The sequence below is a fragment of the Stigmatopora argus genome, chromosome 1 (genome assembly GCF_051989625.1).
Source record: "Stigmatopora argus isolate UIUO_Sarg chromosome 1, RoL_Sarg_1.0, whole genome shotgun sequence".
Classification (NCBI taxonomy): Eukaryota; Metazoa; Chordata; class Actinopteri; order Syngnathiformes; family Syngnathidae; genus Stigmatopora; species Stigmatopora argus.
Window position 1 is genome coordinate 16,808,190 of NC_135387.1, and position 26,463 is coordinate 16,834,652.

At 39.4% G+C, this 26,463-nt stretch overlaps 3 protein-coding genes across 5 annotated transcripts; 2 read left to right on the top strand and 1 right to left on the bottom strand.

Moving 5' to 3' along the window:
- The first annotated feature begins 11 nt into the window (after positions 1-11).
- LOC144073361 (epithelial membrane protein 3-like) lies at positions 12-2,608 on the top strand. Of its 3 annotated transcripts, none has more exons than XM_077599127.1 (5): positions 12-257; positions 464-1,121; positions 1,185-1,287; positions 1,374-1,514; positions 2,174-2,608. In XM_077599127.1, the coding sequence occupies exons 2-5, from the start codon at positions 1,014-1,016 to the stop codon at positions 2,347-2,349; spliced, it is 528 nt and encodes a 175-aa protein (XP_077455253.1). In that variant the 5' UTR covers positions 12-257; positions 464-1,013; the 3' UTR covers positions 2,350-2,608. The 3 variants fall into 3 exon arrangements, with proteins under 3 accessions (XP_077455253.1, XP_077455246.1, XP_077455261.1); XM_077599135.1 differs by having other exon boundaries at positions 13-257; positions 1,038-1,121; XM_077599120.1 differs by having other exon boundaries at positions 12-1,121.
- Positions 2,609-3,163: 555 nt separating this feature from the next.
- zmynd12 (zinc finger, MYND-type containing 12) lies at positions 3,164-12,301 on the top strand. The gene is made up of 8 exons (XM_077604075.1): positions 3,164-3,320; positions 5,171-5,300; positions 5,937-6,108; positions 6,175-6,344; positions 6,451-6,573; positions 6,645-6,738; positions 8,778-8,923; positions 10,118-12,301. Exons 1-8 carry the CDS (start codon positions 3,181-3,183, stop codon positions 10,238-10,240), a joined length of 1,098 nt encoding a protein of 365 aa, XP_077460201.1. The 5' UTR covers positions 3,164-3,180; the 3' UTR covers positions 10,241-12,301.
- Positions 10,268-25,869, bottom strand: rimkla (ribosomal modification protein rimK-like family member A). The gene is made up of 5 exons (XM_077604065.1): positions 25,211-25,869; positions 19,902-20,132; positions 18,390-18,476; positions 16,453-16,656; positions 10,268-14,757 (listed from the first exon to the last, which is right to left on the bottom strand). The coding sequence occupies exons 1-5, from the start codon at positions 25,371-25,373 to the stop codon at positions 14,255-14,257; spliced, it is 1,188 nt and encodes a 395-aa protein (XP_077460191.1). The 5' UTR covers positions 25,374-25,869; the 3' UTR covers positions 10,268-14,254.
- Between the last annotated feature and the right edge of the window lie 594 nt (positions 25,870-26,463).

Here is a 26,463-nt window from a genome sequence, read left to right on the forward strand (position 1 = left end):
CGTCCACGGGTGTGTCCAGTTGGAATCATTTTTGAGGGAGGTGGAGTTGTACTGTGGTGTACGTTGAGGCAAAGAAAAGGAGCTCTGTTGTGCACAGAGGAAATAGGCGTTTGCCCTGGAAAGTTTGGATGGACTGAGTGGTCAAAGAAATGAGACGTGGCCAGCCCAGAAGGGAAAGGACCACCTATAGGACACAAGATCACATCAGTAAGGCTTCTTTGGGGTCTGTTTCAGAGTGGGAGCAATAAATCGTCTTGGTAAGGAGGCATGTTTTGTTGTATTGGACATTTTATTGAGTGTTTTTAGGTAATTTGATGACACTTTTTAAGATATTAAGAAATTGTTAGAATTCTAAAAATGTGCAATCTACATTGAAATAATTTCAAACACTCACTATATTTGCATTTTTTTATATATCTTACGATGAGTACTATTTTAATCTTTTACTGTGCTTTATTTCCAGGCATTTTAGACAAATTATCACCTTCCATTGCCCCTTTGATGGATATAATTAGTGTAATTACATAATTTTGCCCACCACCCAGTCAAATGGGCCTCTCCTATGATAATGATCTGCACAAACAATTTCATGCAGTAAGAAATTCCATATTTTTTGGTGTTTTTTTTCTCCTACATTTATCAATTCATGCGTATTTAAAATCAAAATGATTGTTGTCTTGCTTGAATTAAACCAAATGGTGGTGTTACTGGCTGTTTACTCCTTCCACTCAGGGAGGCAGTAGAGCAAACTAGGTAAATATTTTCCCTCGCAAAATTCCATTACCCTGCCACATGTTGACTTTATGAGGCTAATTCATACTCTACTCACAGAGGGGTAAGAGAAAAAATGTGTTTGGAGTTTTTTTCTGTGTAGACCCATACATAAACCTAATTAAGTTTGTCTACTCACACCTACCAGTTTGTGTTTTCCAAAACAGGAAAGTCCCCAACAATTGGCATACAGCAGAACCAGAAGGCACATTAACTTGGTCATCAGATGAGTTTCTAGTAATATGTTTAAACTGTACTTTTTTCAGAAGAGAATGGCCTATCTACTTGTGTTTGTGACTCTGCTTCATGTGGTCACCCTGGCCATGCTGTTCATCTCTACCATGGAGAAGGTAGACGACAAACATAAGACGGTCTTAATGAACAATTCAATTGAATTTAATTATTTTTTACAGTCCTGGTGGGTGTGGGATGAGATGGAAAACTCAGATCTGTGGTACAACTGTAGGTATGACAATATGTCAGCAACTTGGTTATGCGCTTCCTCCAAAGAAACTGGTAACAACATTTTTTTCTTGACTTTGTTCATGAGGAGAGGTTTGCCAGAAAATGAAAATACAAAATTGTGTTTTTCTCTTTTTCAGAGTGGCTTCACCCAGTTCAAGTCTTGATGGTTCTCTCACTGGTCTTCTCCTCAGTCTCCTTTCTGGTCTTCCTGGGTCAACTTTTCACCATGTCCAAGGGCGGACTCTTCTACTTTACTGGATTATGTCAAGTGTTTGCAGGTACATGTGGGGGATCATATGATTCTTGGACAAATTACTGGCCTACCGGGAATGCTGCACTTTACCACGCAAACAATGTGGAGAGCAATTGGAAGCATACGTATGAAAACAGAAACCATGGACCAAAGTGTACAAAAGGAGTGAAAAACAAAAAAGATAAATTAATGATGAAGCTGTGCGACTTCATGTGTTATACAAAACTGTTGACTGATTATATAAATGCTGGATAAAAACAAGTACTTGAAGAATCTAATGAAAAAAAACATAACTAAAGCATCCACAGCTGAAATAAAAATACTTTTTTTTCATTAGTGCTTTTCTATAGTGTTAGAGTGCACGCAGTAGTAGAACTAAATTCCAAACTTTATCTTCTGCCTGTGCCAAAGTCAAGTTAGTGATAACAGTGGCGCTATATCAACCTAATGTTTTAACAGGCATATTTCAGAATTCCTTTGGGAATGGGCACAGGCACTTTAAATATATATAAAAATCATTCCCATTGAGAAAGTCTCCTGGGCTGTTTTTAAGAACATATCATTTGTTGTCGATAACCAATAAAACTATGGCAACGGGTGGTGTGAGTTAATTCCTGTTATTATTTTAATATTTAAGACCATTGAAGATGCAAATAATGAACAAATGATTTTGTCTTACGTCAGGTCTGACAGCCTTGTCTGCAGTCCTCATCTACACATTACACAACAAAGAAATCCTCCAGGACAACAGAGAAGTGACTTCAGGGCACTTTGGCTACTGTTTTGTTCTAGCCTGGGTGTGTGTGCCTCTTCTGTTCTGCAGTGGTGTTATTTATGCTCACTTACGCAAGAAAGAGTGAATGCTCAAGTAAACAGAATTCAAAAAACTTTTTAAAATTATGAATATAGTCATGTCACACATTTTTTCCCTTTATTGTGCTTGAGTCATTTTGTTTCTGCTATGTAAACGCAATATTCTCCAAAAGAGCCTCTTTTATTAGCAAGAGATGAAATCCTAGTATATATCCATTTCATGCAGTGCTGTAAAAAAGGTGCATCTAAATGTTTATTTTTGTAACTGTAAATTTTTTGCTATGTAATAAATGTCAAAGAAAATAAGGTGTACAAGTGCATTCTTTGAACATTTGTAACGCTTAAAGTTCAGTTCTGAACTCTCGCCTCATGTCAAGTATGATTAAATTTGACGCACACAATAAGTATGTAAAGTACACGTTTAGCGACATAGCATGATTTTCAAACAATTATCAAGAACAGGAAAATCAGGGGTGGTGGTGCAGTATTAACTTTAGGAAAAGAACAACTACAAATAGTAGGAAAACAATTGTATTTAATTGTACACCTTTTGTGGTTTTTCCCCATGGTAAAATAATGCCGAGCATAGATCTGAATTCAGCCATTTAATTGCTTAAATATTATTGTAAATGTGCAACAACAACAAAAAGAATTTTAAAAAAGCAACCTAAAATACATATTTTATACACGGTGTGGCGCTAAATTTGATAAAATATTTCAGGAGGTGCAATTTTAAAAACGGCGACAATTATATTTTAGAGTTTCTTCTTGTAGAATCCTATTGAACTGTAGATATTAAAGACACCGTTACGTGTGGTGGGAAGTGTTGATCGTTGCTATGACGACAGCAGACAAGTTCTTGGGGGTTTTCAAGAGTCATGGAGTCTATACAGCGAGACATCCTGCCGTCGACCGAAATCATCCCTCTTGCCTTGCCCAAAGGAACCGAGAAGTTATGTGAACTGTGTCAAAAACGAGCATACTTGCAGTGCGCCAGGTGTCGAGTCACCTATTACTGGTAAGACATAATCATCATCATTGAATGATTTATTTTTTATTTTGCCGTAACAAGTAACGAACATGTTTAGGGGTGTCAAAGTATAAGTATCAGTTTACTTGAGAAAGTATTCTCAATAAAAGTCAAAAGCAATATTGTAGTTGCATAGAATGTATTCAACACACATATTACTTTTATATTATAACAATTGCAGGTTTGCTGAAATAATATTTAAGTACAAAAAAGATTCATCTTTTTTACTCCACTACTTTGGAAAATAAGTGAAGTAGTGTAAGTAAATAAATAAGAGGCACACCCAGATTTGGACTCTAGATAGCAGTGTTGTCCACGTGTAGACAATCACGTCATGTGACTTGCTAGCAGACAACAGATGGAAATTGGCTATTAATTAATGAATTATTATCATTGTTGTTATTGTTATTGTTGTTATTATTATTATTGTTGTTGTTATTGTTTTTGTTGTTATAATTATCAACATCATCCAATTTTACACATGCTTTTGGGATATGGTAGGAGAAACATGTAAACCCACACACTGAGGACCCACCTGGGATCAAACCCTCGACCCCAGAACTGTGAGGCCGATGCGCTAACCACTGCTCACCGGGCCGCCTGAAGCAAACCAGTCTATCAAATTCCAAAGTGCCTGAAGCGTGGTCTGTGCAATCAGTAAATCAGTGAATATGTGTCATAATTAGCTCTGAAGTGCATAGTCTCCCTCCTGGACTGGGAACATTTCAGGATTCCCCCGGAAAATCTAGAAAAAATTGGCTGATGAAGTGAAAGACTGTGCTTCACTGCTGTCCCCACCACCCGGCCTCAGATAAGCAGAAGGATGGACCCTCTTATGCATAGTTTGCAATAGTGTCAAAACAATTGTGCCCCATTGTCCTGTATCTATTAGTTTAAGTACTATAGAAGTCAGCTTCTAATGACACTTGTCAGTGATGCTGTATGGTTCTACACCACTATAAATACATTCGTATAGTTATACTTCAATATCAATGTGAACGGATTCAGTGAGGGTAAGAGATACTTTTGAATGTGACGTGGCAAACATATTTTGCCTGCTGGCTTCTTCTGTTTCCGGCACAGAGACCGCAGCCCATGTGCTCCAGCAGTGGAAAGAATCACCAGATGCCAAAGATAGTTGCAACAGTCTGAAGAAAATTACAGAAGCGCTTCGGGAGAAGCATACAATTTCGTATGATGAAACATCTGAAAAGGACTTTGTGACTCACAACCACCCACCATAGGCAACACTGACTTTTTAATAGATGTGGTCTAACTAGTAAGAGCTCCCATTATGTGTGAAATTAAACTAATGGTTCATAACTGTTCTTTTTTTGCAACTGAGCCTGTGTATTAGCTCTTCTGCATTTCTCACTGTTATGAAACATTCTGTTCCATGTGCCACCACCACAGCGTAGAGCATTAACAGCTGTCTTCCGAAGTGAAAAGCAAAACATTGGGCTGAGTATTAGTATTGTGACAAAATATTTGAGGGATATCTAATCCTCACGACAAGAAAGCAAACTCCTTAACTGATACAAAATTTGCCAGCAATCTGACCTGGCACACGAGACGGACTGTTCCAAATATCAGCCAGAGAAATATTTCACAGGTCCCTCAGGAAAGATCCAATTGCCCTTTTGCAAACTCCGCCCCAAAACGTCAAGTGTGATTTGTATTAAATAGCTCCAGCCTGAATATTAGTGAATTTTACTGAACAGTCAGGTGATTCAAATGCGGTTGGAAATTGGGATTAGTACGGTAAAGCCAGATACTAAAAAGTCTGCTTTTAAGATGTGCCTTGTAGCATGATTCTTTCTTTTTTTTTTACCCACTAGTGATGGAGAACACCAACAATCCGACTGGATAGGCATCCACAAGAGGATTTGCCAGTTGCTCATTCCGATTCGCACCCCATCACTTTTTAGTATGCAGCGGGCTGGTCGTATTGAAAACCTACTCAAAACGGTGAGGCCGTACCATGCACTTTGGAATGAAATATGATGCCATGAAAAAGTATTACTACATCCTGTGGCAATGAATTATATAAGGTATAGCATTACCTGCTAGTAATGGGTTTCCCATTTTGCCCTACAGGCTAAAAAAAATAGAAGTAGAATTTGAAAAAAAACACGCACAAACACGCACTTTGATGCGTGCCTGTATGCGTACACGTTCACTTCCCTCAAGTGCAGTGGAATCTATAAGTAAATGTCCCCTAAGTCCATTCCCCTGTGAAGAACAAAACGAGAACTACTTCCAATAAAACTACCATAAAATATTTAGCCCATTCCACAAAATAATCCCGCAAAATTAAAGATTAGCAGATGAGTTGGTAAGTAATTCTGCTATAGCCTAGGGGCTACCATATCCTAAAAGTGAGGGATTGACACTACACTCAATGAAATATTGTCTAAACAACCTTTTAGGAAAATAATTCCCGCCAAATCCATGATAGGAAAGAAGAAATAATCTCAAAACACTAAGATCTAAACTCTTTTTAGTTCATATTGTGCATTCTGCAATTGTCTGATGACCAGTAGGGAGCACATATATGATGTCTCGTGCCCAAATTTAGCTGAAAAATTTGTATCTGCTATGCAGAAAGAGTTGATCGAGATTTGTAGGTTGGTGGCAGAGAGCAAGCTCTCTGAGGGGAAGCATCAGGAAGCGGTACCTGCTGCTCAAGCATGCCTGCGCTGCTCTGTAGATGTGTACGGGCCAAACACAGTCCAGCTGGTGCCAGCTTACCTACTCCTGGCTGATGCCAACATGGGTGAGGACAAAAGATGTCTTCCGTGCTCGTCTGACATATTCATATTTGTATGATCGTATCATGCAGGCATGGGCAATGTAGCTTTGGTGGCGGAGCTCCTGTCTCAAGCAGAATGGGCCGTGTTGAAGAGTCCAGAATGTGGACACGCAGTCCACCATCGACTGCATAGGAGCATGGGCTGCCTCCACACAGCAACGGGAAACTTCGAGACAGCCCTTTTTCACTTCGCAAATGACGTTTGTGTTTACATATAACCAAAATCCATTCATGGACATTTTTCATAATTTCTTGTAACGTGGAATACACCAATCACACAAGGATTTCTCTCCGCTATGTTTTCAGATCTATTTTGCCAGTGAGGAGTATGGTCTTGATAGTACTGTGACATGTGGAGGTTATTTCCTCATGGCTGATGTGTTTGTCAAACAGGGGGAGCCCTCTATTGTTCATTCCTTGTACAAAGAGGTAATATTAAGGGAAGCAGATATGCTTATTATCCAGAATAAACAAATTCTGTTTGTCACTTTTTTTCTTAGGTGGCAGAGACTTGGCACTCTCACCTTGCCAAACTCCTACAGACTCACATCCAAAATATGCAAAAGAGCCCCGACACCCCAGAGCCATCCTTAGGTATATTTTGTGATATGAGCAATAAGATAAAGTATTTACTTGTGCCATGTCCAATGGTGTTTTCACATGAAAAGGAAAGACTATATGTATTAATACATTATACTATCAAGGGCTCAATCCCAGGTCGGTCCTCACTGTGTGGAGTTTGCATGATCTCCCCAGGCTTGTGTGGTTTTCCTCTGGGTACTATGATTTTATCCCACATCCCAAAAACATGCATGTAGGCTGGTTGAACACTCTAAATTGCCCCTAGGTATGAGTATGAGCGTGAATGGTTGTCTGTCTCCTTGTGCCCTGCGATTGAGTGGCTACCAATTCAGGGTGTTCCTCGCCTGGTGCTCAAAGTCAGCTGTGATAGGCTCCAGCACCACCTGTGACCTTTGTGAGGGTAAGTGGGACAGAAAATGAAAAACATTTTCTACATGCATTTTCAATTGGGAATGCATTTCATCCATCCTAAAATAGTTTGCAAATCCATGAGATGACATCAAAATTAAATGTAATTATCTCCTAGACTGCAGTGTAGCAGAAATGATGTCAAAAAGTCACTTGTTGCGATGGAGAATTTGCGGATGATGCGAATACAGTATTTTTATGTGACAAAGTAATAATTCCAAGAGAGCTATATAGTAAGACTTAGAACAATATGGCTAATGACAAAAATCAGTTTGACATCGTTTATGTATATATAATGTGAGTGCGAATGTGTGTTATCTACATTTGCCGCTAACACACAGACCTGCGATCCTTGTGACGATATGCAGTAAAACAATACAAAATCACCACAAGAATGCTAAAAGATCTTCATTGACGCATGGTTGGAAAACAAGGTCAACAGGGCTAAATTTAGCTGAGCTGTATTGCTGTACAACCGGAAGGCTAAAGCTCAGCTTTATGTCACGCATACTAGGGGACTACTGCTGACACATCTTTGGATGAGCAGCATCCGCACTACTAGTATCACAGCTGCTGGCCTACATTTGACACTAAGCTTGTTAGAGGCTATGCAATTTGCCAGGGCATGTTTCACACACTAAAGTAGGGTTTCCCAAACAGCTCAAGACCAACAAACACTCATATAGACACACACTCACCAAATCATTAATAAAGCAATCAATGAAAGCCGTAGTTATGGATCTACATATGTATACGATGGGTAAAATAATTCTGGAAAGGAATTCACTCCTTAGTTTTCAATAAGTACACAGGTGGACTGTATTTTATTACAGAGGCAGGGTACATCCTGCAACAGTCGACAGCCAATTGCAGCCATATATAGACAAATGACCATTGATACAAACAATGAGATGAATGAATTATTGTAGATTTTTCAATTAGGCTTACAAGAAGGGTGGCGGCCCTAAACCCTGGAGCTCAGGATTAAGAGTTACATATGCTTCTGTTTCACTGTTGTGCTTCAAAATGCAATCCTAATTTTATTTATTCATTCATTCATCTTCCATACCACACATCCTCGAAAGGGTTGCGGGGGTTGCTGGAGCCTAGCCCAACTGACTTTGGGCGAAAGGCAGACCACACCCTAGACTAGTCACAAGTTAGCCGCAGGGCGCATAGAGAGACAAACGACCATCTGCGGTCACAATCATACGGGAATCGAGCCTGCGCATGCCCGCACCGAAGTCAGGCAAGTGAACCACTACACCACGAGGCGGCATCATAATTTTAACATGGTATGATAATTTTCAAATTAAGGTTCGGCCAGTCTCGGGTGTGGTGTGCCTTTCACCCAAAGACAGCTGGGTTAGGCTCCAGCAACCCCCGCAACCCTTTCGAGAATAGGCGGTATGGAAGATGAATGAAATTAAGGTTAAACTTTTGGGAACAATTCCAATAACGGTTAAGTGTAAGCACAGCACATACAATGGTCAATAATATTGGATTCCTGTGCAGACATACAGTTTCCACCCACACAAGCCCAACTTCTTTATTCAAGTGTACACAAACCCCCTCCACTAAAACAGTCAAACATACCCATTATACAATAATGCTCAAGAGTATTTCTATCATCTTTTGATCAGATACGGGTCAGCAAGTGGAAGTAGACAAGATACTCAGGACCATTTTAGAGTTTGAGCAGGATGACGCATGGAAGGAACCTGCTCAGATGGCTTTGGTGGCTCACTCCCTAGCCATACTGGCCTTCTTGGGCAGAGATGCCAGCAAGGTGAGTGACCTGATAAAGTTAGTGGGAATCTCAGCAGACTACTAACGTGGTGCCCTAGTAACCTCTTGGCATACTTCCTTTAGTCAGACGTCTATATGTGGGATTATCCGTGCGTGTTAAAGCTTGGAAGGTGAAGCAGGGATTTCGTGGAAATTGCACTGTGAAAAGCACACTAGGTCTGACATCTTTGAAAACAAATTAGCTTTCTGTGCGTAAATGCAGCTGACTTATTCATTTCACAACATATTGTGGGAGAGAGTGCGATCTTTTCCTTCCCCCATTTTCCTCGGTCCAATCATCATTTCATTTTGATTCTTCAACATTGTACAACCCTAATTTTAATGAAGTTGGGATGTTGTATTAAACATAAATACAAACAATACAATAGTTTGGTCAGGATTAATAGTTTCGCATTATTGTAATTTTTTTTATTTGACATGTTTTAAAAGTTGTCTATGTTGAATTGGCCGGTTTTATGGTAAATTGTTTCCTCGGATGGCCAATAAACTGCTATGTTTTGCGGATGTATCCAGGACAGATGTTATGAACGTGGTGCGTGGCTTAAAAAAATCGCTTTTCTTCAGTATAATTGGGCTCTCAAGGAGGAATGCCGACGCCAAACGTGTACTGCAGGTTCAGTCTTCCTTCTTTTTGTATATTATTGCTTGTGTCCAAGGAAAAAATGGACAAGCACTATAATGACAAGGTTTGATTCTGTAATGTTAACTTTTGTCTGAGTGGGATTTGGGATGCCATCTGGTCACATGCTGCCTCCATTTGTGGCTTTTGGTGCAAGAACAGTCATTTCAAGAGTATAGTGCAGTATGTCAAAATGTAATGCGAGGACTGAGATTTTGATTCTAATTCTTAAAGGACAATGAAGGGCCAAAAGGAGTTTGGAAACAAATCCATTGCTTCAATTATCTGTCAGCATGAAGTGGCTCTGCTAAATAAAAACTGAAAATGAAGAGCAGTGTAAACGTATTTCGCCCTTTAGGTTGACAAACAGTATTACAAATAATAATGAGAAGCATTACAATAATTGCTACGTGGGCCACATCATCCGAAAGATCAAACGTGGGCTGGGTTAAGAGCATAGACCAGGTCAGATTGCATTTGATATTACATAAATCAGCTTTTTCGCATAGTGTGACAGCTGTCGCTGCTTGTCTTTGTTTTGGTTTTGTGTGTCAGGCAATGGGATTTGGACAAATGGCATTGGAAGCAAGCCAGCTTATACCAAACCATGACCTGACGGAGCCCATCCAATCTCTCCTTCAAATGCTGAGTAAGGAGGCACAACTAAACTATGCTTAGCCTCTACATCAGGGAGGAAAGGACCAGTACAGCACATTGCTTTTTTATTTTTATTTTTTTTAAACAGTCGGAAGATGATGAGAAAATAGAAGAGGGATAACGTTTTGCTTTTGTACTGACTTGTCTTTATTTTCATCGAAAAAGAAAAAAGAAAAAGGGATCTATTTACACTATTTGGAACATTTGTTAATCATATGTGGGAACATAACACTTTTAGAATGATGGACAGTATGTAAGGGTAAAGGTGATTGCTTCACGGCGTACCAGTGCAGTACTTCTCATCATCAAACAGCCTTTAGCTTTTATCTCAAGTCAGTATTTCTAGACACTACACACCAAGACAGGGCTCCAGCATGTCGCCAAAAGCTTAAACATTGCATTGTTGTTAATTAAACAGTTCAACACGAGTGCTATTTTTTCCTCCAAATTATTTACATGTAATTTTTTAATCAGTATTAACTCATCATTCCTCAATCATAAAGCATTTATTTGGCTTTTGGAATCATTTTAAAGGAGACAGTAAAAAAAGTATTAAAGTGTGGATGTCCTCGTATATCCTTTGTTCTTTCTTTGGGCCAAATATACACAAGCATCTAAGAATTGAATATTTACGCTTGTGTGCCGCAGTTAAAACTCCAGATGTACACTTGAGCCTTGAATGATTCATAAACTGGCCAAATTTTGGAAAAAACTGACAAAACAAATTGTCAGTAAAATACTTTTAAAAATGTATGTATATTTTTCCATTTTTAACACCGGGCCAATCCCAGCTAAATTCGGGCAAAAGGTGGACTATACCCTAGACCGGTCGCCAGTCAGTTGGAGGGCACACATGATAGACAACCATTGGCACTCACAATCAGACCGCCACCGAGTGGGAATCGATCCCATACTGCCTGCACTAAAGTCAGGCGAGTAAACCACTGCATCATCGGGTGGCCTTGTTCATGTAAATCGTCTACTAATTTAATTGTTTTGCCACATTTAACAATATCTTATATCCGGTTGATTATCATTAGAAAGGAATTGTTTGCACAAGTCTAAAAAAATGCGCATAACTTTTAGCATAATTCTAAACACAGCCATTGGGCCCAATGCTCATAATAAACAACTATAAACACATTTATCATGACATGATAATTCATGCCGTGGTGTCCTTCTGTGAAAGGTATAAAAAATATGCTGGGACCCAAATGTCAGTAAACGGGTAGGTTTGGTGAGAGGTAGTAAAAGATTACAGGGCTTTGTTTGGGGAAAAAAACATGGGTACACAGCATTTGTTACCAGGTCTGGCTCCTTTCTGGTGTCAGGAGAGCACAGTATAGGGTGACACTCCTTCCTAAAATACCATATTTCACCATATAAATAAACCAGTTTGGTTCAAACTTTGAATTTAGACTGTAGGGTGACATAAATGCTTCAGCACAACTGTACTGGCGGAGAATTTCTTTTGTACCACAGTTGTATAGCCCCAATTTATCTAAAAAAAAAGAATCAAAAAGGGCCCTATATCAAATTGTTCACTTTTTTTCAGAATAGAAAGACTACGCCTAAAACAAGTTTATATTTTCTATGATTTTTGGAAAATAAAAAAAAAACAGTAGTTATAGCTACAGTCTCTTTGAGAAATTAAAATTGGGGCCTGTTTGCTTTTGGGTCACTCTGTATTAACATTTAATATGCATAAAGACTTCCCTAAAAAGATCTGTGCCAAGATATGTTGTAAAATTGCATTATTTAAATTTGCTATATTATTTTTTTGTACATTTCATGTTCGCCCTCATTAATAGGCACTTTGAACACGTTTAAAAAATAATATATACATGTGATTAGGCTATCTTATGACAATACATATTCTTTATTAGTCTTAATCATTATTAAAAATGGTTGCTTTATGGGATTATTTTTCATGTAGGCCAAATTCAAAGTTTGATTGTATTTTTTCAAAATATGCAATGAAAACTTTGTTGATGCTCCATTCATTGCTACTGTCAATCCATCTCAACACAGTACCTTTTGCCCATTTCCAGCATTCACAAAATAAAACTGAACCTGGGGCCAGCCAATGAATCATTTTGATATGAACTGTAAAGAGAGATGGTTCACAGAATTGTTGATATGTGGTAACGCTGATGTAAACATTATGGAATGGTAACAAGGACAACAAGTGGAGAACGTTAACTTATATGTGTCGGCTACACTGGGGAGGTTGTTCGATTAAAAGACGACATGAAAATAATGTGTGTGCGTGTGTGTGTGTAGGTGTGGCCATTGTTCATCATAGGAGGTATACTGTGATTGAACAGAAAGCAGCTGGGTAGGGGCTTGTGTCATGTTGTTCTTCCTGGTGTCTTCAGTTTTTACTTTTGGCTGCACTTTACCCGCACCCCACCCCAAAAAAGGAGATTAAAATTAGGCTTCACTGTTTGTTTTCTTTTTACACATTATTAGTGCAGACAAACCACTCGTCTTTAAAAATAGCATAAATTAAGAATAAAACAAAGAACAATACAGAAGAAGCAAGTGGAAAAAGTGCACGTTAACCATGATATTTGTCACATCATATGATACTTTTTCCTCATTGTTGCTTATGTTATGTTTCGAACTGTCTTTTTTGATATGTCTGGTATTTGAAGGTTAGATCCAGGCTGCTTCCCTGAGTTATCCATAAAATGCACAACAATGTCAACACCAAGGGCTATTTTAGTGGAACAAAGTCAAAATTTGATCAGTGGTGAGATTGCCACCTGGATTGCAGCAATCAGCTCCCTTTACTTCCTCGGACTATAAATTTGTGTTTTTGTGAATGACTTTTTAAAAAAATCATAGAGAAAATTGAAAGAGACCCCTCCCAACTGCAACAACAACTACGTGTCAAAAATAACATTCACAAAAACCACGAGAGATCAAGAGAGAAGGAACAGCAGATGTGTAAGTTGCAGCATCTTGCCTGATATGTGCTGTATTTTTTCCCCAACAATTGTGTGCCATTCTGCAGCAGTGATAGGTCACTTGTGTTTGAGGTATATTTTCTCTAGCGTGGACAAAAGGAAAACAAACAAATGCATCTGTTGCTCCTAAAGTGCTAAGAATGAAGGAATTTTCAAACCTTGGCAGACTGCTGTAAATATGACACAACTTACATACAAAAATATTTTACCTGCAATTTATTAAGAGGATTTCATGTAACACGCAAAAAAAAATGTTGGTTGTGAGAATAAAATGGATCTTGCATCTTAGGCTTTATATATGATATGACCAGAATTGATAAGATATTGCGCTTTCTTGTGTGCATTTGTGTGTCCTCTAAACTAAACACAACTGGCAAGTTAGCTTGGCCTTAAATTGTCTATTAGAGTGCCCTATACATGCATGGAGGAAAACTGACACAACATAGACATAATATGCAAGTTTGTCATCAACATGAGACTTTTTTTTTCAGGGCAAGCAGAGACTTCACCATCAGAGGCACTGACCTGATGCATAATTTTTTTCTCAGGGCTGATTGATTACATAAAATCATTTTTGAATTAAAGGATTGAATTTTAATTAAATTTTAATGAATTGTTCCAATATTTGAGGACAGATAAGAATGACATTTTACATTAGTTAATTGAATTGAATTGTCAATAGAGGCAGCCTGGTTGTAGTTAATTTGCTTGCTAGCTAATTGCTCCGTAGTATTCATGTTGGATTATCTGCAAAATCTGTGTACGCATTCTACTATATTTTACACATTTCGACACCCACCATAAAAAGTGTAATAAAACCAAATTCATTTTGATTTGAAGTATTTCAAGCAAATTTAAATCAATTTCTGGTTAGAACTAAGAGGAAGGAGGAAGAATATTTGAAATAGTCCGAGGACTCGGGAGTCAGGGGAGCAGCCTCAGATCTTTTGGAGGGAGTTAGTATGAGGAAGAATGTCTTTTTTTTTGCATTCATCGACATGTGTATTGAAAAGGAATGTGTATGTGTGTGTGTGTGTGTGTGTTTGCTGGTGCAACTTGCATCTCACTCAGTCAATAGTTTGATCTCGCTGGCGAGCAACGTGTTGAAATTGTAGGCTGGGTCAGGAATACCCGGACCTGAGGCTTGGCAGGGGGGTGACTGGGAGGGTTCGGCAAGCTCGGGGTCACTTTCGCTCGAAGTGGAACCCACGCTCATGTTGCACACCGCTTCGGGCAAGGAGCTCCCCACGGTGGGAACCGGACACACTTCAGGCTCGCTGCTGGTCTCGCTGGTGCTTGACACTACTGACAGCAATGACATCTTTCGGGTGAGGCGGTTGGGGAGCATGGAAAGGGCATAGTCAGCAACGATGCCTGCCACGTCCATGCCACAAGCCTGATCGAAGGCGATGAAGCCCACATTGGCGTTGGCCTCACACACCACAAAGGAGCCGTCGTTGAGCTGCAGGAGGTCGATGCCGCACACATCCATGCCAAGGATGTTTGATACCTCCGTGGCCAACTGCTTGCCTTGCTCATTCAAAGGGCACATCATCCCCACGCCACCTTGATGACAGCAAACACATCAAGTCAATTTGGCAGTTGTGTGTTCTTGTCTTTTGGCACATTGGCTCATTTGAGTCAAATTTTGTGGATTACCGTGATCTGAAAAACTGAGGCAGATTTAGGTCAATTATAATTACCAACATTATTTCTTTTTTCCAAATGCCAGAGTAATGAGAGAAAATTTTTGAAAATATTTTTTGATTTACTTTTTTAAAAGCCAGATGTTTACAGTTCACCCAAATACTATATGACAGTCCATTACTGTTCTAACTAATCTTACAAGAGTCATACCATAAGACTAATTATGCTCATACGAATGACTACAGCCGACTTACTGCTTTAACAATATGAATACAGGCGAAAACCACAATCGATTTAAATTGATTGATCAGCTACGATTAAATACAAATAATGTATACAAAAAGTATAAGTGGTTTCTACTTTTCTTCAAACTCTAGTAAAGTGATTGGCTATTTCAAATGTAGAACTTAAGTCAAATACATTTGCAATTAATAACTTAAAGAGAAAGATAACATCTAGGGGCTGCTTATTTTGAATTTGTTTTTCATAATAGTGACTCATAAGTCTCATGAGTCATAAAAGTGACTCATGTTTTGCGACTTTTGAGGAAAAAATATCTGCAGAGTCAATTTAATCTTTAATTTTTGTAAATAATCAAGTAGTATTTTTAAATAATTTAAATAGTCTAATTTCAACACCGCACATATAGCCAACCTCGTAGATATTATATTACAAATCTTGAACAGGGCATTGTAAAAGTAAGAAGCTATTGCTTTGAGGACAATATACAGGGATATAAAAAAGACCCATCCAGTCTTGTGAGACGAGCATCCCAAAAACACTGAAAATTATTCAAAATTTGAAATAAATCAGAAGAATAAGCCAAAACCTATTATCACGACAACTAAACAAGATAAGAGCAATGGGATGAGTTAATTTCTTTCTACCTTATTCACAGGAATTCAGCCTCTCCTGCTCAACTTCAGTAAACAAGTTTGCGGAATGCTGAATGCTGAAATTCATTTTGATAAGGGGGAATTTATGGCATGTGGATAGGTCATTAGCATAGAATGCATTGCGCACTAGTCAGCAAATTGCGATACTTAAAACTCCTACACTTGTGGTAAAACACCACTGCAAAGTCCCTGAGCGCAACGCATTGTTTTGGGTCAGAGAATAGAACTCCCATCTTTGAAAGTGCTTATTCTCATTACAGCATTTGTCCTGATCACAAGTTGGTAAATTCAAAAGCACTACATATGACATATAGCATAGGTGAAATCTTCAGATAGCCAATATATGATAATTTGGGTTAGAAAAGTAAGCAGAACCTGTGGCAAGAGGGCGTGAGTCATAATCATGGCAGATTAGGTGAAAGGGTACGATTTACTGTAGATGATGATCGGGTCCTAGTTTCGACCAGTATGGACAGGCCTCTGACTTTGGAAAACCTTCCTAAAAAGGTTCATGTTGTCCAAACAGCCATTTACCTCTTAGCACCCAGGGGATAGTATTAACATGGCATAAGAGACTTGAAATATAATGTATAATGTGTATGTATAATATAATGCCTAAACGACAATAGTAAGAACAGTGGAATACCTTTAAGAACAGCTTAAGTCACATAGCTTGTGCAGCAAGAGAATATTTGGGAACCTTTTGGTAAATGCATACCTAGGGAGCAGTTGCTTTGCATACGTCCATCAGTGGAACAGCGTAGCATGGAGCCGATGACCCTGCCGCCCACCAGGACCACACGTACATCACGGCCATGTGACTCCTTGACATACTCCTGAAACAAGTAGGGCGTGTCATGACGGATCAAGTGGCACAGGTCTGTCAGGTGGTGTTTGTCCCGCGCCAAGAACACAGCCTTTCCTGGAGGGAAAAAGGGAAAAGTGTCATTTTGTCTTTTCATTGAATGCAACGAGAACTTTAGTACTGACACAAAAAGATTACAAATTTGATAAACTTCAATTGTCTTTTGTTATCATCCCTATACTTTGAGATAAATCGGTTGATAAAAAGTCTTTATTCCATTTCCATAAAAAAGCAACTAGATTACTTTTCATACAGGCCATACAAATGCTTCTCACAGAGGCAAGAAAATGAGATTTAATTAGCACTTCTTTTTGTTGAGCCTCTGTGACCCCTGACCACAAGCAGAGAAATCATGTGATTGTTTTAAGTGTGTGTGTGTTTGTACATGGTGTCTAAGTGACAACCCAAATATGATGAGGAGACTGTACGTGGCTAGCACAACTTGCAGTGAAAGGCTTGACAGCGCACTTTACGTGTGATAACAAGGCAAGCAATATCTCACATCTCCCATTTTTGCAATTCATGACAAGCCTTTTACACTTCAGATTAATGAATGAGATAAATACGATGAATCAAAATGAGCCTTTAGGAAAGTTAGGTTGTACTTGAATACATGTCAAATCATGATGTGATGAAACAGTAAATGTGCTTGGGTACAGTTGAGTATGGGTCATAGAGTAGGAACGGGGGAAAAAACATTCTCACAGTTCATAGGACTGTTGACCTCAGAAACTCTTAGATACCTTAAGATGAGCCAGACATATTTTAAGCTTTAAACTTTGCCAGTTTCCTTATTCCATCACTTCATTTCCTCATACTGGATTTTAGCCAAATGTACGTGTCATCATTAGAGCAGTGTAATTATAAATGAAAATGAGACAAGCCCAACATTTAGTACTTACAGTTTCCAACAACAAGGATGGCTTGTGTTACGGCTGTTATAAGAACACGCTTGAAATAAAGCTGTGATAATATGCGACTTAATCAATTGACAGACATTTTCCATGGAATTCACACAAACAATTTCATATTGAACTTTATCCTCACATTTCAGCAATACATCAATGGTAGACCGACTGCCAATTGATGTTGCATACAATGTCATAGTCAAGTATCAATAACTATGACTGGTAAAGTGGCTGTTTTGGACGATGTCAAAACATATCTGAAAAATTCTAGGTCAATAAGTAGATTTAGAGTGGAAATACTCACAGGTGATTTTCTGCATATAATTTAAAGTTCTCTAGAATGTTAGGTGATACTCTGACACAGATACATTACTGTCCTAGGTGATGGCAAGCCATAGTCCAGGGACATCATCAGGCCATACATGATGAACTCCAAGCCACAGCCCACCAAAATTAAAGGGGCAAAATGTACACATTTCTACAAGAGTGGCTTGACCAGGTTCCCTCTCTACATTTCAGTAATTACATTAACCATCCAGAGTGCCTACTCATTCAACACTGTAATACATTTGATCCAAGGCTGGATTGAGCTGCACTTAGCCTTTATTAAACATACATCTCATCTCGTCTCATTTTCTGAACTGCTTTATCCTCCTTAGGGTCGCGGGGGGGGTGCTGGAGCCTATCCCAGCTGACTTCGGGCCAGAGGCGGGGGGCACCCTGAATTGGTGTCCAGCCAATCGCAGGGCACAAGGAGACAAACAACCATTCACGCTTACACTCATACCTAGGGGCAATTTAGAGTGTCCAATCAGCCTACCATGCATGTCTTTGGAATGTGAATTTACAAGCTAATTACAACACATAACACACTTGTCTTACCTCTGTGTCCACGTGCATTCTTCACCACCACTGGGTAGCCCAGTGGTTCTGCCTCATCAATCATCTTTCGGAAGTTGTCATGCCCCCCTAAAGAAGACCCACACATGAGCAGGCACACACCACAAGATAACACAATACAATACGCTAAAAGGAGAATCATTTGACAGCAACATGAACCCAGCAAGCAGCTGTGGGGTGGGGGGATTTCAGTCGTTGTGTTAATAAACAAGTGGTTTTAGACAGCAGTGCTGTGCTGCTGCTAGATGTATGAGATTGGAAGTGAACGGCCGTTGGAGCATGCAGAACAAAGTCACCGTTATGCTCCACTTTCAATGCAATGGTTCATGGTTGAGGCGAAATTGTGTTAAGAAAATAAAATGTGCTAAATAAAAATAAATACGATCAAATCTACAGTTGTTTTTCATCCCCCCACTGCTTTGACAAAGGTCACTGCTCAATTCTTCAGGCAAGGAAACAGAAGTGATCCGCGTAGTCACATGGAGATTTTCAGAAATCCCAATTCACATGCTTTCCACCAGTGCGAGAAAAAGAGCAAGGGGAACAGGAGGAGGGAACCGATTGGACAACAAATGTTGGACTAACCATGTCACAGGCTGCAGAGGAGGGGAATGGCTTATTTTATTTTGAAAAGTCATGTGGGGACAGAGGGTCAAGCAGCAGGACTGTTACATAAACTCTGTATCCAATCCGCATGGATTGTCAGGACTACGCCGAAGAGAAGCCAGTGGAATGTAGGCCGGACAACACCCTCTTTCGCTCTCTCTTGGTCTCTTTCGACCTGATTATTGTTTTGCTCCCATAAAATTTTATCTTTTTATCTTTTATTTTTGGCACAAATGAATTCTGGGCCATGTGCTTTTTGCCTTATGAACATATGTGAAGGGATAAAATATAACCAGTAAAGAATGACTGCATTCATTAATGTAGAAGTTCCTGGAATGGCTTTTCTTACCCGTGGCAAGCTTCATTCAGCCTGCCATCTTTGGCCAAGTAAACCCAAATGTTTCCTTTCCCAAAAGCAAATGTTACACTGATGTAAACACTCGTGGCGTGATTTGGGTTATCAAATATAATTCTGATCTTAGTTCTTTTTCTGTAAGAGTTCTCCTTTTTTGCACATTAAGATTATTTCTGCAATTCACAATGATTGCAAAGCAATGTTTTAAACAAAGTGGTTAAAAAGCTGGATCTCAAAAATAGCCCAAAAGCAACAAAATTGTGAATAAATAATACTTGTTAAGCAAAGTTTAGTATATATATATATATATATATATATATATATATATATATATATATATATATATATATATATATATATATATATATATATATATATATATATATATATATATATATATATATATACTATTTTCTACACAGTGCTCTGCCAGCCAGATTTACACACAGCAGTAAATGTCCTTCCTATTGTAAAAAAAACTTAAAATAAATAATAGTTCTTTAAAAAAAAAATCGGGTAACGGCATAGCTCACCATATGAAAATGTGTCAGGAAGAGGCACGCCATGGCCAGCTAGCTCCTGAAAGGTCCAGAACTTGTTGACACAGTTGAGTATAGCCTGAGGACGATTGATCAGACGACAGCCCATCTTCTCCAGGTGACGCAAAACAGTGATGTCACTGTCTGACTGCACCCAAGGTGTGGGCACCCGCACCACCACCACCTGTGGATAAGATGTCACCGTTTCTTGATCCACTTGCAGGCCTGCAGGGAAAAAAAATATAAATTGGGTCATTTGTTATACAAGTCAACATGCATATTTACAAGTAAAGATAAACATTCCCCTAGTCTGATTTTTGCCCCAAAAACTTTTTTTTGGCAAGTGGGGAAGCAGACATCATTATCTCCTTTGACGCCTCTCGATGTGCAACATTTAAGACAGACAAGAAAGCTGTATAAATGGCTGGTGAAGTATTGTGGAAGTCAACAGGTCCTGGTGGAAAATGTGACTTCCTCTGGCAGAAGCAGTCTGTGTATGGACTATGTCTGGCTGCCATTTGGCAGAATTGAGGAGGAAGCAGCATTTAGTACAAGGCTGGCACTGTTAAGCTGTTTGGAGCCAGCGATTGCTAATGATATGATTTGCTACATCTTCTATTCTGTTGTACTGCCAGATACTCTGATTGCTGGGCACAGGGTAGCAACTTTTGCTTTTTGATGAAATCCTAATGGTGTATGCTTATGTTTTCATTGTTTGATTCAGGCCGGTAACAGAGTTAGGAGATTCAAACAGCTGGTTTACAGTGACAGCAATACACTGGATGCAAACACTCTTTTGTGTAACACATCACACGTCTGACTTTGAAAAATATGTTGGCAGGCACGAGGGGTGACTGTTTATGTCCGCTGTCAACAAACACGGCCCAAATAATGCAGTGTTTTCAATTACCTTTGCCAATCAATTAAGACGAATACAGAAGAACTCAATTCAGTTACATCGGTATGGTTCTAATATAGTGAATATCCCAGAGAGAAGTCACAAGGAACTTTTCGATGGAAATTTCAGATGCACTAAATTGCGTGCTAATCCATACACCAATGGGCGGCTATTGCCAGGCCAAGGGAATAATTTAGTCTTCAGTTTTTTGCCCAAGGAGACTTTGTGAGAAACATTTGTGTTCGTTATTGCTAGAACAAACTGGATACTCTGAAATATATGCCTTAAAAAGTATATATTTTTTATGCAAACATTTGCTATTAACTGCTGATATGTAATCTTCATGTTTATGATATGTGAATTGCTGCTCTACTAAAGCTCATTACCTGATGTACTGTGAATCTTCTTTTTTTTTACTTTGTGTTATGATTCCCCCAGAATAATGCTACAGCCTAGTTTGCTAATTTAACAGCATAACAGAACTGATAACGACTTATTCTAATGTTTTTGTGCCACTCCTGAAGGTTTGAATTACTAGTTTTCCCTTAGGACAATTGTGTGCACAATCAAAGTTGCCCACAATTAAAGCAGCAAGAAATAGCCTAGTACTGCAGCAAGCAGGAAAATATAAAGATATCTTGCGGTCATAACACAGGAGTAGACGACTAATGTTGCATGTGATAGTCTGTGTAGCCATAAAAAAGCCTCCACCCTCTCCTTTTTCCTCCTCCGTCTATTCCAAATCTCGTACACAAGAAAAAAGATCATGGTTGCGCAAACTCTATTCAGTATGCTCACACACTGCTTTGATTGTAGTGGCACACAGAGCAATGCGAGTGGTGCTACAGTGGGAAGTGTCTGAAAGTTGGGATCATGGTGTCGGATAGACACAGTTGTGTGTTTACTGTTATTGTCTCTATTTACAAAGGAACTGTGTGAAGACAAGGAGGAAAATCATTCAATAAGTCTTTTTTATTGAATATCATTGGTGATGGTATGTGATTAATGGAAAATGTCTGTAAACTTATAATGGAAAAAATGATTTGAGTTGCCCCATAAAAACTAGGTGCAGCTTTAATGATGGCAATGGTTATTTGTACGTCTATTTGGTTCACCAGACTCTACAGAGGTCTTGGTATAATTGCAACATAACAAGCATTCTGTGCCTTCCATTGCAGTACACCAACAATCCACAAACTCTCCTAATATATTTCCCTTTCATTTAGCTGGATCGTGGGAGACAAAAGTGGGTATTGTTTTGCCAAGAAAGCCATACATACCAAATTTGGACAAGCAGCTATTGACTCGTGCATGCTTACAAAGCGTGAACTTCACAGACTAAGTGTCACAATTGTAATTTAGATGTCGAAACCATAGAGTACCACTATCATTACGCTAATGTGTGGATAAGATGAAAAATATGGAAAATCCATGAAATATAAGTAAGTGCATTGGTGTTGTCAAAGTGAAATTAAACACATTAGGAGAAAATTTGACTGGTCACCAGTCCAATTTAGTGCTCACATAGCGATAGAAAACCATTGGAGTGGGAATCGATCCCATACTGCTCGCATCAATGTCAGATGAAAAAAAAGTGCACCACTTTTTAAGCATGTCTCAATTAAAGTGACTGCATTTAATGCAACACACACCGGTCGGTGACAAAGGACTTCTCCCAACCATGCGTAATCTACTCACAAGCTGTTAATCTTTGGTGGCAAGGCTCCAGAAACATTTCATTGGTAGGCCTAGATAGATTACAGGTACCAGTAACTGTCTTGCTCTTGTTGTGTGCATACAGGTCTAGACTCTAGAGTCTAGACAATGCGCCACATAGCTGTGAATACTGGTGGTATTACAACTAAATTGTGACACAATTAGCTTTGGCAAAAATATAGACGTTTTAGTTGTGCCAGACATTCATGGACATTCCATATAATTATTAGAAAGAAATCCATCATTGATCACGTCTGGTGAAAGTAATAGTTATCAATTATTTAACATCACTATGATGTATCCCAATATATAAAATATTAACTGATATCACTCATCTCTCAATTTCATTATGATCCATGTGTCACAGAATCACTATTTCACTAAAATGATTAAACCTTTTTGAACTAGTCACAAGTTTAGAAATGTTGTATCAAAGCCACTTAACCACCATTTATTATTATCAATTTATTAGGACACTCTGACTATTGCGCATTCTATTCAACATTTTTCCAAAGTGTCAGGCAGAGCTTACATCAATAATGTGTTAATTGAGATACACACATATCTCATCCTGTCACAATAAATCCACTTTCCACCTTGCCGAAGAATTCCATGCACATCTGTTACTGTCATTATCATATAAAAGAACATAACTTCCAAATACTGTTGAAAGAATGTATGATATGTATCCTACTGAAACTTCTCTTTAATTGTGGCAGCATGTTTTTCCTGAAATATAAAGAAGTCCTATTATTAGATTAGACAGGTGAAGTGGAAAGCTTTCGCTACATTTAAATTCATTCATTCCTCAAAGCCATCTTCTGTTTAAATGTTTTGTACTGGGCCACCCGATGGCGCAGTGGTTCTTTTGCCTGACTTTGGAGTGGGCAGTCTGAGTTCGATTCCCACTCAGTGGCAGTGTGATTGTGAGCGTGGGTGGTCGTCTGTCTCTGTGTGTCCTACGACCGACTGGCGACCAGTCTAGGGTTTATTCTGCCTTCCGCCCGAAGTCAGCTGGGACAGGCTCCAGCAGCCCATGTAGGTAACCCTTACGAGAGGAAGTATGGAAGATGAATAAATCAATGAATGGATGTTTTTTACTAGAGTGACAGACAGTATTGACGTTTGTTCATTTATAACCACAATGTTTCACTTATTTCATAGTAGAATTCTACCATAATTATTGCATTATTGAGCCTTATAAATGGTCATTTGCGTTCTTGCTTTTTTTTTTAAAACATCTTTCAAGCCACAGAAACAAGAATTGCTCTCTGCAGAATCAGATTTCTGCGGAATCAACATTTTCGCTGCTGATTCCTCAGAGACTCTTATGTCGCTGCTTAACTCGAAGTTGTTTACTGTACCGTATTGTAAGATATACAAATTTTATAAATGACTGAAATGCTAATTACATCTTATGGCATCATAGTTTTGGGGCTAGGGTCACCATATGTCTTTATGGTTAACACTATTAATCTTGGCTATTATGACCACTTTTAGGGAACATAATTATGAATTTAATAATAGCAGTCAGGCGTGACCCCATCCCCTGAAAAACAGCAGGCTTCCGTGTAGTTAAATTAAGAATGTAATTTGCACTGATATAAAAGATATGGTAACATGGCGGCTATGTCCTGAAAATAACAGATTTCCTTAAAAGACATGTGATTGGTCCAAAGACTTTATAAATGAAGGTTTCGCACAGAAAAAAAATCAAGATTGGGATTTAAATCTTAGCTCTGACATCCTTATTTAGAATCAGAGTAAAGGTAAATTGTCCCGGTGTTTGTATGGGATTAGTTTTTAGCATTCTGACTGCCTATTCTATTATTATGCATTATTTTTGTGATATTATGTATTCTAATAATTTAAAAAACAAACAAACAGTTTTAATCTATTAATCTTGGACAATACAATAAATTATTCATATATGGAAATGTAAATGTTTGTTTCCATGTTCAGTGAATAGCTGGTGACCAGAGCTCTTACTCGTCTTTATGCATCTGAAATTTCTACTTTGGAAAAGTAGTGAATTATTTGCAGGTTTGAAACCGTTAACCCAAATATGTCCCTTGAAAAAATTCCAAACATTTGACTAAAACCTGTATACTACTGCATGAAGATTAAGAAGAAAAAAACATTATGTGCACCTACTTAGTGTCAGATTTATTTTTCATGATTATATGAACATAAGAGATTTCAGATGGACCAATGAAAAACGGATCTAATATTTGTTTTAAAGGCACACTCTTCCCAATTTCTTCTATATATGCAGTTTTAGGATTGATATTCTCAAAGATGGATTGGTGGGTGTTTTTGTCAGTTGTAATGGTGGTGGTGGTGGTGGTGGTGGGCAATCTTGCCCCCGCCCCTTGTATTTCGCGCTTGCCACAGCAAAATCAGTAACGATTGTTAAAACGATCATTTCCCCCTGATTTGATTGAGAATAGCCTTTGTGGCCAAAGTACATGCTATGATCTGCAGACACCGGGCAGCCCCGTGCTGACGAGGCGCTGAGAAAAGTAGGTTAGGCGGTCACACATTTGCTTTCATTCCGCCTCCTTTCTATCAGGCGTTCTAAGCTAGCCATCGAATCAGTCAGTCCCCCCACCCCGATTTCTCAGCATCGACCATAAGTCACCGTTCGAAACAAATAGAAGTGAGCATTGTGCGTTTGGAGAGTATTTACCCAATTGTCCCTCGCTGATGGTGAGCACAATTTGATCCATGAGGAGCGATCGGAATTCCACATCCTCCTCGGCGCAGCGCTCCTTCAATGCCCGAAGGATCTGAACTTGGGGGTATTCCTGGCTGATACGTCGGTCGGTCACGAACCAAAGACGGGAGCACATTTCGGAAGGCTTGCGGTGGTCCCCCCCTCCCACCTCAAAATAAAGTGAGTCCAAAAAGAGTTGGAGCTGCTGCACGGGTGGAGCGGGAGGGGGGTACTCCGGGGGCTGGGCAGCAGTGGATAATAGCACCGAGATGCTCACACAATGGAGATCTGGCGCGACTACGATCGGGAGCTACCAGCTAGGACGCAGCCTCGTTCTCACCTTTGTTTCCCTTCATTTGCAGCCATTTAGCAACGGCCAGATGGCAAATAGCGCCCGCCTTCACTTGTCCTTTCGCCCAAGTTAAGGCCTCGTGGCACGGAAAGAGCGAGGAATTGTATCCGGAGCGTAACCCCCTTTTCGGGCGCGGGTCTCCTCGGCGCTCCGTGGCCTGCTATCCACACGATGATGGTGCTGAAAAGCGCACGCCGGTTTATTATGGACAACCCACACGCAAAATGTATACAACTCGGCTCCTCCTCGTGCACAGCCGGGGCTGGTCCCAAAATAAATATGATGGGGAGCCTGTGAACCAATCACAAGACCATGCGTAGGCGGCTGAGGGGAATTGGACCAATGGGGTGCCTTTACGTCCTCAAAGAGGCCGAGCCCAGTGGAGGGTGCGCGGCGTAAATCGTCAATCAGTGCGAGAATCCTCTGGCGCGCGCTCCTCCTCCAGAACCGGTTCAGACCAGACATTGCGGTCGGACTTTCCATCTTGGCGAATGGGCCGACGAAACGACTGCCGCTCGAGGCAGGAAATCAAATCGACACCGTGAAACGTAATGCAAATCTTCATGGCGTCGTTTTTTACCTTCAAGCGCTCAATAGCATTGCACGCAAATCATTATTTTGGAGGGGTAGCCCAAAAATTAACGTTATACGTCTAATGGATATTCGTTAGATGTTTTTTTTAGTGTGACAGATACATTGCTTTCCTACCACAAATAATCCTGCCTCTGCAGCATTCCTTCATCGTCGCCATCTAACTAAGAAACAAATAAATGCCCAGGCGTTTGTATCTGGTCTAAAAAAATGTCTTTGTTCTACTCGTAATTGTTCCGCACATCACAAATGTTAAAAAAGAAAAGAAAAACGCCTATTCATT

What these genes read in the sequence shown, in the direction of transcription:
- rimkla (XM_077604065.1), bottom strand. Translation starts at nt 25,373, where the DNA reads ATGTGCTCCCGTCTTTGGTTCGTGACCGACCGACGTATCAGCCAGGAA. An exon ending in CATCAGCGAGGGACAATTGG is followed by an intron (nt 20,133 to 25,210) that starts GTAAATACTCTC and finishes TTTTCCCTGCAG; the next exon opens with GCCTGCAAGTGGATCAAGAA. An exon ending in GAATGCACGTGGACACAGAG is followed by an intron (nt 16,657 to 18,389) that starts GTAAGACAAGTG and finishes TTTTCCCTCCAG; the next exon opens with GAAAGGCTGTGTTCTTGGCG.
- LOC144073361 (XM_077599120.1), top strand. Translation starts at nt 1,014, where the DNA reads ATGTTTAAACTGTACTTTTTTCAGAAGAGAATGGCCTATCTACTTGTG. An exon ending in TCATCTCTACCATGGAGAAG is followed by an intron (nt 1,122 to 1,184) that starts GTAGACGACAAA and finishes TATTTTTTACAG; the next exon opens with TCCTGGTGGGTGTGGGATGA. An exon ending in CGCTTCCTCCAAAGAAACTG is followed by an intron (nt 1,288 to 1,373) that starts GTAACAACATTT and finishes TCTCTTTTTCAG; the next exon opens with AGTGGCTTCACCCAGTTCAA.
- zmynd12 (XM_077604075.1), top strand. Translation starts at nt 3,181, where the DNA reads ATGGAGTCTATACAGCGAGACATCCTGCCGTCGACCGAAATCATCCCT. An exon ending in TGTCGAGTCACCTATTACTG is followed by an intron (nt 3,321 to 5,170) that starts GTAAGACATAAT and finishes TTTACCCACTAG; the next exon opens with TGATGGAGAACACCAACAAT. An exon ending in TTGAAAACCTACTCAAAACG is followed by an intron (nt 5,301 to 5,936) that starts GTGAGGCCGTAC and finishes TCTGCTATGCAG; the next exon opens with AAAGAGTTGATCGAGATTTG.